Source organism: Neoarius graeffei, chromosome 22, assembly GCF_027579695.1.
Source record: "Neoarius graeffei isolate fNeoGra1 chromosome 22, fNeoGra1.pri, whole genome shotgun sequence".
Classification (NCBI taxonomy): Eukaryota; Metazoa; Chordata; class Actinopteri; order Siluriformes; family Ariidae; genus Neoarius; species Neoarius graeffei.
The window spans coordinates 24,898,559-24,911,347 of record NC_083590.1 but is presented as its reverse complement, the minus strand read 5'-3'; the positions used below and the strand labels follow the sequence as shown (position 1 = coordinate 24,911,347).

Below are 12,789 nucleotides of genomic sequence, written 5' to 3'. Positions count from 1 at the left end.
TGTCAAGACCACGTTGGTGCTGCTATCCGACTGTCCTTACTAGGCACCATGCCAATAGATAGGGTGGTAGACGAGGGTGTGCGGCTGCAAATCCAGCAGCACAATGCTAAAGTGAGTCGCAATAGAGAGGTATTAAAACGTCTGATAGATGCAACAGCCTACCTAGGCATGCAAGAGTTGTCACTGAGGGGACATGAAGAAGGGGGGAATTCGGACAATAAGGGCAATTACAGGGAGCTAGCGGAGGTTATTGCTCGCTATGATCGTGTTCTGGCAGAGCATCTGGAAAGTTCGACTGTCTTCACAGGCATGTCAAAAACAATCCAGAATGATCTAATATCCGCTATAGCTGGTTCAATTAATTCAGAAATCCAAAAGCAACTTAACACGGCACCCTTCTTCTCGTGGCAAATCGACGAGACCACAGACATAAGCTGTCATTCACAGCTGTCTGTCATCTTGCGCTATGTCGATAATCAAGGTACAATTCAGGAACGCTTTCTAGGATTTTTTGATGTGTCCAGTGGTCGCAGTGCACAATCCTTGTTCGATTTCGTGCAGACTGAGTTGTCAGGTTTCAATTTCAAGGATAAACTTGTCGCTCAGACTTACGATGGTGCCGCGGTCATGGCCTCGGACTTGAATGGCCTTCAGGCTAAAGTGAGAGAATTGGCTCCCTGTGCAACGTTTGTCCACTGCTATGCACATCGCTTAAACCTAGTTTTAAGTCAGGGTGTTAAGACCATTCCCCAAGCAAAATACTTCTTTGCTCACTTGGGTGGCTTCACGTCTTTTTTCTCCAAGTCCAGCAAGAGGGTTTCTTTACTCGAGGAGTTCAGTTGCGCCCGCATTCCCCGGAGCGCTCCCACTCGCTGGAACTTTTCCTCTAGGGTCGTGAACACGGTTGCTTCAAATTATGACGAACTACTTCAGATTTTCGAGAACATTACTGAGCGCCCAATGATGGATGATGAGACAATACGTTTAGCTGATGGTTTGAGGTCGAAAATGCAAGAGTTTGAATTTGTGTTTTTACTCTTCACTTTTGAGCAGTTGTTTTCGCACACTGACGTGGTGTTTGACATCTTGCAGCACAAATCCATGGATGTCGCCTTTTGCAAACGGCGAATAGAGAATCTCCTGCAAATATTGGATGAGCTAAAAGTACAGAGCGCCTTTGACAAAATCTACGCCAGGGCTGCCTCTCTAACAGAAGACCCTGACTTGTCTCACAGGGTCAAAAGAAGGCTGCTTAATCCCCGTCAGTCCTACAGAGCACTTTATGATTCCATCCACGACAACTTGCGCACTCAAATAACTCAGCGCTTTCAACACCTCGACCGCTTGCGCTTCATGGAGCTTTTGGATGCGGCGAAATTCGACTCGTTCAAAATATCATTTCCTACGCAGCTACTGTCAAATTTGATGGAGACATATGGCCACCTTTTTGATCAAGAAAAGCTGAGAATCGAACTGCAGCATTTTTATCACAATGCAGAAATAAATTCATCAAGAAAACTTTGCGATGCCCTTGGCTTCATGAAGTCCAGCGGTCTTGATGGGGCGATGCCACAGTTGTACAGGCTCATGTCCCTGATTGGAACAATTGGCGCAACCTCTGCAGGGGTTGAAAGGAGTTTTTCGTGCCTCAAGAGAATTAAAACGTACACACGCAACGCAATGGGGCAGGAGAGATTAAAACATCTGGCCATTATTTCAATTGAAAAAAAGATTCTCAAGACACTCCAAAAAGATCCAGCGTGGTACGATCAGGTCACAGATAGATTTGCAAATCAGACAGCACGGAGAATTGACTTGATATATAAATAGGGAGCCTCAATCAGTTGGCCTGAATCATTCCTTAACATCAATGTTTGTCTTAAACACGGCTATATCCCATGTAAATAGTTGTGAAATAATGTTATTGTTGTTCTTTTACTTGTTGACTGTTGCCAGTTGTTTGACACCGTGGAAAGGATGTTAATGAATTATTCAGGAAAAACTATTATCAACTCAACCTGTGCGTGTAACTATAGCCGGTCCAGCAGGTGCGGTCGCATTGGGGCCCGTGACCTTCAACCAAGCATTCCTTCCTCCCTCACTTTTACAAAAGCCAGCCGCCACTGTTCCACGCTTATGGGGACTGAAATGGGGACATGAACTTATTTTTAAAAATTCACCTAAAACCATTTCTTTTTTTACCATCAGGTCACAAAACATGTAATCTTTAATGAATGATATGTTAAAAGATAACTTTAATTTTCTGAGATGTAATAAAAACATATTTATATGCCAAAGTCAAGCCTATGAGTTCCAAAATGATGTCTGTTCTATTACTTCTGTTACGATTGTCCATCTCGCGTCTGTTACAAATTAATTACAATCTAGCTATAGACCATGTTAATCTTATTGAAAGAATGTGTATGTTTATTCTACTACACATGTTTATTAATTATATTTGCTAAAACATCACCTTCCTATGTTTCAAAAAGTAATTCTACATTGTTAAAATTGAGAATATATATGTCCACAACACTTCTGTTACGTTCTGACTTTGGCATATAAATATGTTTTTATTACATCTCAGAAAATTAAAGTTATCTTTTAACACATCATTCATTAAAGATTACATGTTTTGTGACCTGATGGTAAAAAAAGAAATGGTTTTAGGTGAATTTTTAAAAATAAGTTCATGTCCCCATTTCAGTACCCATAAGCATGGAATCACTCTCTCTCTCTCTCTCTCTCTCTCTCATATATATATATATATATATAAAAAATATTAGTGCTGTCAAGCGATTAAAATATTTAATCGCGATTAATGTCGCGACTGTCGTAGTTAACTCGCAATTAACCGCAATTTAATCGCACATTTTTGTCACATGAAAAACCATTTTAATTCTCTTATCAGCATAAAAAAGTGAATGGGCTTGCTTACCGTTCGAACTACGGGGGTACTCGGGGGATCCGAGATCCCCTGAAACAGACATGAGATCCCTTGAAAACATGATTTGGGAAATGTTGGGGGGTCCAGCGCTCGAAACTAACGGTGTCCCGACGTCCCGGGGACCATAAAAAATGTCATCGGGACACAAAATTATCATATCTGGGACAATCCCGGGACAATGGAAAAAAAATAGATCTAGAAAAAAAGTTCTACATTAATATTATTTACAAAGCCGTAACACATACGTAGACATTCACCTAATTTGTCAATTTTAATTTTAAAACGTTAACAGCGAAAAATACATAGTAGCTACACTTTCGATGCACCTGCATCAGCAGGCTACAGAGCAGCGCATTCTGTTCTAGAATCTTCGGCCGGAGTCCGCATTATATGGACTTGGAATGGAATTGCTACCGCACACGCTGCGCCGACTCTTGCCAGAACAAAAATGCTTAAGTGGTTGAAGCGGACCGACCGCGGGGAAGAAACTGAAAGCCCAGACATAACGTCTCCGGGACCTTCAGGATCCAAAGTGTCATCGCCTGGTCTGCAGGCAACGCGAGCAACTGAATGAACTTAATGAACACTGTTAGACACGTTATAAAATACAACAGGAATGATGTGGATGATATTGACGGAAGATACCGTTCAACAGAATAAGTGAGTTTTCTTGGTGTCTTTCTAGTTCAGAAAGTTTAGTCAGTCAGCAGCACAACTAGGCTCGGACCTGCCACTATGCTGATGTTGCTAACATTTGCACCCACGTTTCGGCAGCGAAAGTTCATAAAAATGGATAACGGTCATGGATAACGGAAAGTTCATAAAAATGGATAACGGTCATGGATAACGGAAAATTCATAAAAATGGATAACGGTAATGGATAACGGAAAGTTCATAAAAATAGATAACGGTAATGGATAACGGAAAATTCATAAAAATGGATAACGGTAATGGATAACGGAAAATTCATAAAAATGGATAACGGTCATGGATAACGGAAAGTTCATAAAAATGGATAACGGTCATGGTGAAAATTATAAGTTGGCCTTATAAGTGCCAACAGATATTCAAGGTATAAGTAGATGAAATGAACATAAAAGGGGTCTTATTTTCAGCTAAAGTGTACTGCAGATGTAGGGAGTTGAAACATTTTCTGAATGAGCTAGTTGGCCCCTTTAAATAAACGGGTATCTATTCATACAGTGAGATCACCAAAGTTTAATAAACTGAAAATGCAATAACTAATTTTGAAATAGATGATGTATAGGACATGTGTCACTTGTGTTTTGTGACTTATTGTAAAAATGATATAAAGGGTTCAAAATCGCATAGTTACAAATATAATAGTAACTTCATATGATAATATTAACCACTGGTTATTTCAGAGAGGAAAAAAAAAATGGGGACACTATTACTTCCATTCGGGACAATACAACACAGAATTCGGGACCACTGGGGGACACAAAGAAAAAAAGTTAATTTCGAGCCCTGGGGGGGTCTCTAAAATATTGGCAAAATTATGTTTATTGACATAGCAATTGTGTGCAACGGGAAGCATTTGCATATCCGAAGTGAGCGCGCGATGGAGATCCGCGCTCTGAGACAAGCGCAAGCACCCCCCCAAGGGGAAAAAAGGGACCCCCCGAAAATATTGGCATAGTTCGAACACTGGTTGTACCAATGTTTTTTTTTTATTACAGAGCATAACACGTCTTGTCACAGCCACTGCAAAGTGGGGCTGGAGCCGCCGATGGGAAAACGAAACCTAAGCCGAGCACCGTGGCTCTTCGGGGGAGGGCAGAGGACTCTGGCTGTGCGGGGCGTGGCATTACAGTCTAGCTGCTATCGTTAGTCTCTGTTCCAAGTTCCTGGCAGTTTCAAAAGCTTATGAAAAACCTACATCATGTCACAGAGTGTTAATCTCACGATAAAAAAATTATCGCCGTTAAAATTGAGTCAAGTTAACGCGTTAATAACGCGACATTTTTGACAGCACTAATAAATATATATATATATATATATATATATATATATATATATATATATATATATTTTTTTTTTTTTTTTCCACACACTCAAAAAGGGTCGCAGGCAAGCTGGAGCCTGCGACCCTGTAGAAGGATAAAGCGGCTAGAGATAATGAGATGATGAATGACACTCAAAAAGGTTCAGCTGACAAAGTCAGCATTTAAAAAAAAAAAAAAAAACACCTGAAGGTTTATAAGAATGATCAAAAGGTCTTTATGGACTTGAGTGAGTGGACTGGTTGAAGTCTGAAAACTGAGGGTGCGTAAAACATCATCAGAAAAGTGTTATTATATCATAAAATATAACAAAATAATCAAATCAGGTTAAATATGCGAGAGAGAGAGAGAGAGAGAGAGAGAGAGAGAGCGCGCTATGCAAATTACAGGAGTGTAAACGATACTTGTTCACATGAGCCAAAAAGGAAGCGGAGCTTAGTTAAAAAAATAATAAATTTAATAAATAAATACATAAATAAAAAGAACTGGGTCGGTTTGATTCACATACATTAGACGATGTACATGCATCAAGAAATTATAATATAAAGATCCATCAGAAACATTTAACCAGGACAAACTTGGGCAATTTTGAGATTCAGGAAAGTTTTATTCTTGAAAAGTGACTACCAAGTCTACACTGCATTGAAATTCATCAATATATTCATTTAAAAAAAATAAATAAATAAATAAACGCACACATACAACCCACAAAAGCCCGCCCACACTTCACTCTTATTCCTTTAATTAAAAAAACAAAACAAAAAACACCCCAAAGCGTGAGTGGTGGGTGTTTTATTTCTTTAATAAATAAATAAAATAAATAAATAAATAAAAGCCACCCACCATTCTCACTTTTTATTTATTAAAGAAATAAAAACACCCACCACTCACACTTTGTTTTTTTGTTTTTTTTAAAGAAATAAGTGTCCGGTGATGGCCATCTGTCACTCTGCTGACGAACATTAGTCGCTAGCAAACAACAAGCAGTGAAAGTTTAAATTTTGAAGTTCAGACGAACAGACACAGGACCAAAGGCTGATCTCTGAGGGACACCTTGTCTAGCAGATGTAAAGCAGAGATTTTCTAATGGTATGAAATCGTATCCATGATAAAGATCCTATGATAATATGAGGCATGCCAGAAATTTAAATATTAAAAAAAGGGGCCATGATTTTCCGTATAAATAGCTGCACTGAGATTGAATACAATTGATTTAAATCTAAAAATAAAATCAATCAATAAGACCGCTGAGGATATCAGTGTCAGCAGTACGGAGCAAATCATTCGTGACTCTCACAGGTTGTCACATAATTGTAGCTTAACACTTTCTCAAGGACTTTGTGCTATTTCATGCATGTATGATGGTCTGGTGTAGTCACAGGCTACTGGCGCAACTTGACACATAACTATTCCTGTTATTCTATCGCTGAATTCAAAATGACTCCCTCTTCTCTCTTGATATAAAAGGGTACGACAAGTATCATGAATGTTACAACTCCAATTCCAAAAACATTGGGTTGAAAATAGTACAAAGTAAAGACAACATATCAAATGCTGAAACTGAGAAATTTTTGTTTTTTGTAAAATGTTTGCTCAATTTGAATTTGATGTCAGCAACAGGTTTCAGAAAAGCTGGGACAGGGGCATGGTTTACCACTGTGTTGCATCACCTCTACTTTTAACACTACTCTGTAAACGTTTGGGAACTGAGGAGAACAATTACGCTACGTTCACACTGCAAGGCTTAATGCTCAATTCCGATTTTTTTGTGAAATCCGATTTTTTTGTGAGGTCGTTCACATTAACAAATATATGCGACTTGTATGTGATCCTCAGTATGAACGAAAAGCGACCTAAAAGTGTTCCGCATGCGCATTGCAGGATACGACAACGTCACACGCAGTGAGCATGGCCAGTGTTTACGGAAGTAAAACCGCCCGGTTGCGGTATGACCCATCCAATCTAGCTTGAATAGCTGTATCCCCCCAAATGGAAATCAGCTCCCTAACCTCTGCGTCCTTCCATTGAGAAGATTCAGAACCTTCACAGCCCGAAGCGTCCCTCGCATTGATGTCATGCGCAGGGGCGCAGATACGTTTTTTGAACTGGGGGGGACAAAGCTGCCAGCAAACCAACCCCAACCCCGATATGCCTGTCAAACTTGTTGTGGGTTACCATAGCAACCAAGCTCAAGCTCGCAACCTGTGCAGTCTGCGCAGCTCAACCAACCGAATATCAGTCTTTGTTTTGTTTTATGTGAGTTGTTGCAACTATGTATACACTGCTGTGCACCTCAATAAACCGAATGGTAATTAGTCTTTTGATTTTTCCGTGAGGTTTGCCTTATGCAAAGAAAGACAGCATAGACGTTTTTTCCTCCCTATAAGTGGGGGGGGACCGAGCGAGGTGAATTTAAATCTGGGTGGGACGAGTCCCACCCTCTATCTGCGCCCGTGATTATGCGCCATGTTGTAACGTTTTTTGAGAGACCCGCCGCCTACTTCAGCGCAGAATAGTGACGTTTGTGGCTTGTTGATGATGTGTAAGTTGGATGAATGCGACCTGGCGGTTCAGACTGAAGTCGCATATGAAAAGAGCGGATAGGAATCGGAATTAGGACCACATATCCAAACGGCCTGGGTCGGATTTGAAAAAATCGGATCTGTGTCGTTCATATTGTCAATAAAAGATCGGATACAGGTCACATATGGGCGAAAAGATCGGATTTGAGTCACTTCAGCCTGCAGTGTGAACGTAGCCTTACTGTAGTTTTGAAAGAGAAATGTTGTCCCATTCTTGCCTGATATACAATTTCAGTTGCTCAACAGTTTGGGGTCTCGTCCTTTGTCGTATTTGCGCTTCATAATGCGCCAAATGTCTTAAATGTGAGACAGGTCTGGACTGCAGGCAGACCAATTTAGCACCCAGACTCTTTCACTATGGAACCATGCAGTTTTAATATGTGCAGAAAGCAGTTTGGCATTGTCTTGCTGAAAGAAGGAAGGCCTTCTTTGAAAAAGATTTTGTCTGGATGGCAGCATATTGCTCTGAAACGTATATTTTATATATATATCTCATTCAGCATTAATGATGCCTTCCCAGATGTACAGGCGGCCATGTCATGCCTTTGTACCATTTTCAATGAAATAGAGGGTTTCCATGATTGGCAAAATTATCACATTGTTTTTATTTACAGTTTACACAGCATCCCAACTTTTTTTGGACTTTGGGTTGTACTTTGTATATATTCCGATTAGAAAAATCTTCAGGGCGGCACGGTGGTGTAGTGATTAGCGCTGTCGCCTCACAGCAAGAAGGTCCGGGTTCGAGCCCTGTGGCCGGCGAGGGCCTTTCTGTGTGGAGTTTGCATGTTCTCCCCGTGTCCGCGTGGGTTTCCTCCGGGTGCTCCGGTTTCCCCCACAGTCCAAAGACATGCAGGTTAGGTTAACTGGTGACTCTAAATTGAGCGTAGGTGTGAATGTGAGTGTGAATGGTTGTCTGTGTCTATGTGTCAGCCCTGTGATGACCTGGCGACTTGTCCAGGGTGTACCCCGCCTTTCGCCCGTAGTCAGCTGGGATAGGCTCCGGCTTGCCTGCGACCCTGTAGAACAGGATAAAGCGGCTACAGATAATGAGATGAGAAAAATCTTCAAATTTATGACAACTTTAAAAGCATGACCATGAATATGATCATAATTACAGCCCAAATATGTTCGATATTCACCAGGCATGAGAATGCATCCGTGTACGAGTGTATAAGAGACCCTACACACACACTCTGGTAAGCAGTGTCCTGATAATGAGGCCACTCATGTGAAACACAGCCTCCTAGCAAGACAGACAATAAGCTTTTTGGTGAGACAGACAATGAGGAGCTATTTGTCCACAGACAGAACGAGTGGCCTCCATCAACCCGAGTCGTCTAATTACCACACGGGAGCAGTGGCTGCTCGCCACCGTCTGTCACCCCACTGTTTGATGAACAGCACGGGCAACATTGCATAGATCTTAGTGTACAAACAAGACGGCTTTTATGAGGTGAAAGTGGGAGCATCTGCCTCTCTTCCTCCCTCATACATACACAAAAACACAAACAGCTGAAGATTCTTGGCAGCCTCCCTACAGCCTCGGCTATTTCAGTACCCAATTAGTGTTTTGGCTTCAGTGTCGATTAGGGGAAAGAAAGAAAATGAAAGCACTAGAATGATGCAAGCACTTACTTTGGATCTGGTTGGTATCTTAGAACGATGCTTCCCATTTCTGGAAAATGAAAAAAAAAAAAAAGTTTAACACTTCAGCAAAGCCGTGGATCACATGCTTAATATTTCTGAGATACCATTTCCAAATAGTCAATGACAGTATAAATTAATGAATTTTTAAAGCCTTAGTTGAAAAAAAATTTACACATTTCTACACAGAAAAAAAAAAAAAAAAAAGTTATTTTGTTGAACAGAGGAAAGAGTACACATTCAGAGCACTTCACGCGTCATCACTCTGCATAACGGCGGCCATTTTGAGGACTGAACCGAGAACTGACTGCACTAACAAAATGTACTTCACTTACCGATTGCAATAACCATAAAGGAAGCAAGGGGTTAACTTTTATTATTTTACTGTCATGATCATAAGGGTTGATTTACAATCAGGGTACAAAGTTTGTGTCACAGGGGTCCAAAATTCAAATTGATTCAAACTGAATCTGTGGTTGGTAGAAGAGAGCAACTGGACTTGCTTGAAAAGTCTTGAAGACGTTTCGCCTCTCGTCCGAAAGGCTTCCTCAGTTCTGTCTCTGTTCAGTGATGGCCGTTCCAGGTTGACAAAAATGAACGATCCTCTCTGGCTAAGATGTCTGCCAGTTTTCTGGAAGTCCTCTCATACTCCCGCACCAGTTGAAGGGAACTCATCCCAAAGTGCGTAGAAACATATCTGTGAAGATACTCAGTCATCATTTGGACGAGAGGCGAAACGTCTTCAAGACTTTTCAAGCAAGTCCAGTTGCTCTCTTCTACCAACCACAGATTACTATGTACCTGGATGACTGAGTATCTTCACAGATATGTTTCTACGCACTTTGGGATGAGATCCCTTCGACTGGTGCGGGAGTATGAGAGGACTTCCAGAAAACTGGCAGACATCTTAGCCAGAGAGGATCGTTCATTTTTGTCAACCTGGAACGACCATCACTGAACAGAGACAGAACTGAGGATGCCTTTCGGATGAGAGGCGAAACGTCTTCAAGACTTTTCAAGCAAGTCCAGTTGCTCTCTTCTACCAACCACAGATTACTATGTACCTGGATGACTGAGTATCTTCACATATATGATTCAAACTGGATCTTGTACCAGTTTTTAAGTGAAGGACAAGTTAAAGAACAGATTTCAGGTAATTTTTTGACATGTGTAATGGTACTGTAGTTTTGTGTAATCTGCTATAAGATGAAGATTAAGTGTAGCTTTAAGCAGGGCTGGGAGAAACGAAGTGATTCTCAGAGAGGACGTTTTTTTTTTTTTGACAATTCAGAATCCACTACTTCCATAGTGCTTTTAAATAGGGGTGTTCACACGGCACATATTTGCATCGATGCTGCACCGATGTCTTTTTTTTTTTTTTTTAAGATATTTTTTTTGGGCTTTTTGCACCTTTATTGGATAGGACAGTGTAGAGACAGGAAATGAGCGGGAGAGAGAGAGACGGGAAGGGATCGGGAAATGACCTCGGGCCGGAATCGAACCCGGGTCGCCCGCATTCATGGTATGGCGCCTTAACCACCTGAGCCACGACGCCCCCCCGATGTCTTTTGTTACAATATATCTTACACCGGTGTAAATTTTTTGGAGCGTTCATACGTCACAACCCTGCTTACTAGAGAGAAGCGCGTTAGCACCGGTGCAGCCCCACTTGCGTTCACGCGGCAGTTTTTGCGACTGTGCTATACGATAGTAATAATGCGGAAATGAAATATGCGCATGCGTGAAAATGTACTTCCTTTTCCCGGTTGTCATGGCATCACCAAGCGCCGGGAAAACAACGTAGATGAAGACACCAGTGTTGCCAGATACTGCTGACGTTTTCCAGCCCAAAATATGTTCAAATCTGCCAAAATGCACTTAAAACCGCCCAATCTGGCAACACTGGAAGACACGCAGTTCTGTTGTTGTTGATATTCGCCATTTTGGAAGCGCAAAATACCAGGATGCAAATTATGCAATGCCCGTATGTAATCAGCTCTCCTCACGCGTAGCAAGTCTACCCCTGTAGTGTTCAGACGTCCCATTTTATATCGGTGCTGCCCCACAAACTAGCATTTACTCCGGAGTAAATTTCTTAAACCACCTCCCGAGCAGGGTTAGACTTGCACCGGTTTAAGCAGCTTTCAGGGGCTATAGCCCAAGAGCATTAGCTCAAAATTGAGTCCAACCCGGAACAAATTAGTAACAAGCTGAATTTTTCAGAATATGTTCAGAATACCCTTAGGAATAACATACTAAAAGTCCCCGGGAATCCACCTTGTGCTCTCTGAGAAATTCAAGATGGCGTCCAAAATGGCTGCCAATTGGAGATTTTTCAATATCTCAGGGATAAAACAGAATATAAATGCAATTAAAATGTTAAATTATATGTTCTCTCATACAAGCAACGCAAATTCACCACTGTCACACTGTTAAAATTAAAATTAACCAAGATTACAAGGTCATTAACGTGGAAATTACATGGAATTTGATGGTTGACATGATTGACAGATTAGCTTAGTAGGCTACCTACATACATGAACAGAATGCAAGACAACAATTAGACATCAATTTCCTTAATATTTAGTGCATCTTTAAGCTTTGATAAAATATTAAAGGGAAATTAAATTTGAGAACTCTATCTTCTAAAACTACAATGGCAAGCTGTTTCAGTACACTTCAACATTCCGGCGACTTTCATGACAAAAAGTTCTGCCTCAATAAAAGCTCTTGCTTATAAACAATGAGTAGACTTAAACACTTCTCAGTGCCTCAGTTGTAATGCTCGGACCTTTGTCGTACCATCAGTGAAGTAGGGAATTTATTCAAGCTTGTTTAAGGGTGGAAAAAAATTAATCTTTGAGTTTCTAGCGCCAGTCTTTACTACTAGCAATGCCAGTGTGTTCGGACAAAAAACGACTAAACTCAGCATGACCTTTTAAAAATGACTGAACTCAGCATGACCTTTTAACATGCCATTTTTCATTTTACACCACCAATTTACTTTAATTAATATTAATGAAAATAAGTGCTCCAACCCCTAGTAATTGTGTTTGTTGTTTTGTGAACAGAACAGGATGATACGGAGTGAACGAGTAACCAACGGATCCACACTATACACAAATATACTGTTGTAATAATGTGTACATTGTTATTATATAATGTTAATACACAATGTAATTAATACACACATGTTGGAATTTACTCTCCTACCCTACAAAACATATATTCTGACCTTTTAATTGCATTAATATTTTGTTTTGGGCCTGAGATATGGGCAGATCTCCATTTGGTGGCCATTTTGGACGCCATCTTGAATTTCTCAGAGAGCACAAGGTGGATTCCCGGGGACTTTTAGTATGTTATTCCTAAAGGTATTCTGAAATGTTCAGCTTGTTACTAATTTGTTCCGGGTATAACCCTATTACTCCTGGGCTACTACACCGGTATAACTTTGTACCGTGAGAACGCTCTACCGGGGCAGCCCCGGTGCTACACCGGAGTAAAAGTTGCCGTGTGAACACCCCTAATATAAGGCTGGAAGCTTTGTGTTAGTTGTCTCTAACATTTATGTCCCAATATCTTGACC

The 12,789-nt window shown here is 40.8% G+C and overlaps 1 protein-coding gene across 1 annotated transcript in view; it reads right to left on the bottom strand.

Annotated features, from left to right (window-relative positions):
• Positions 1-12,789, bottom strand: part of nsun2 (NOP2/Sun RNA methyltransferase 2) — a 110,129-nt gene that overhangs the window by 14,020 nt on the left and 83,320 nt on the right. Inside the window, exon 18 of the mRNA XM_060904687.1 lies at positions 9,192-9,231. Coding sequence (XP_060760670.1) covers positions 9,192-9,231 — 40 coding nt within the window. The remainder of the gene's footprint in view (positions 1-9,191; positions 9,232-12,789) is intronic.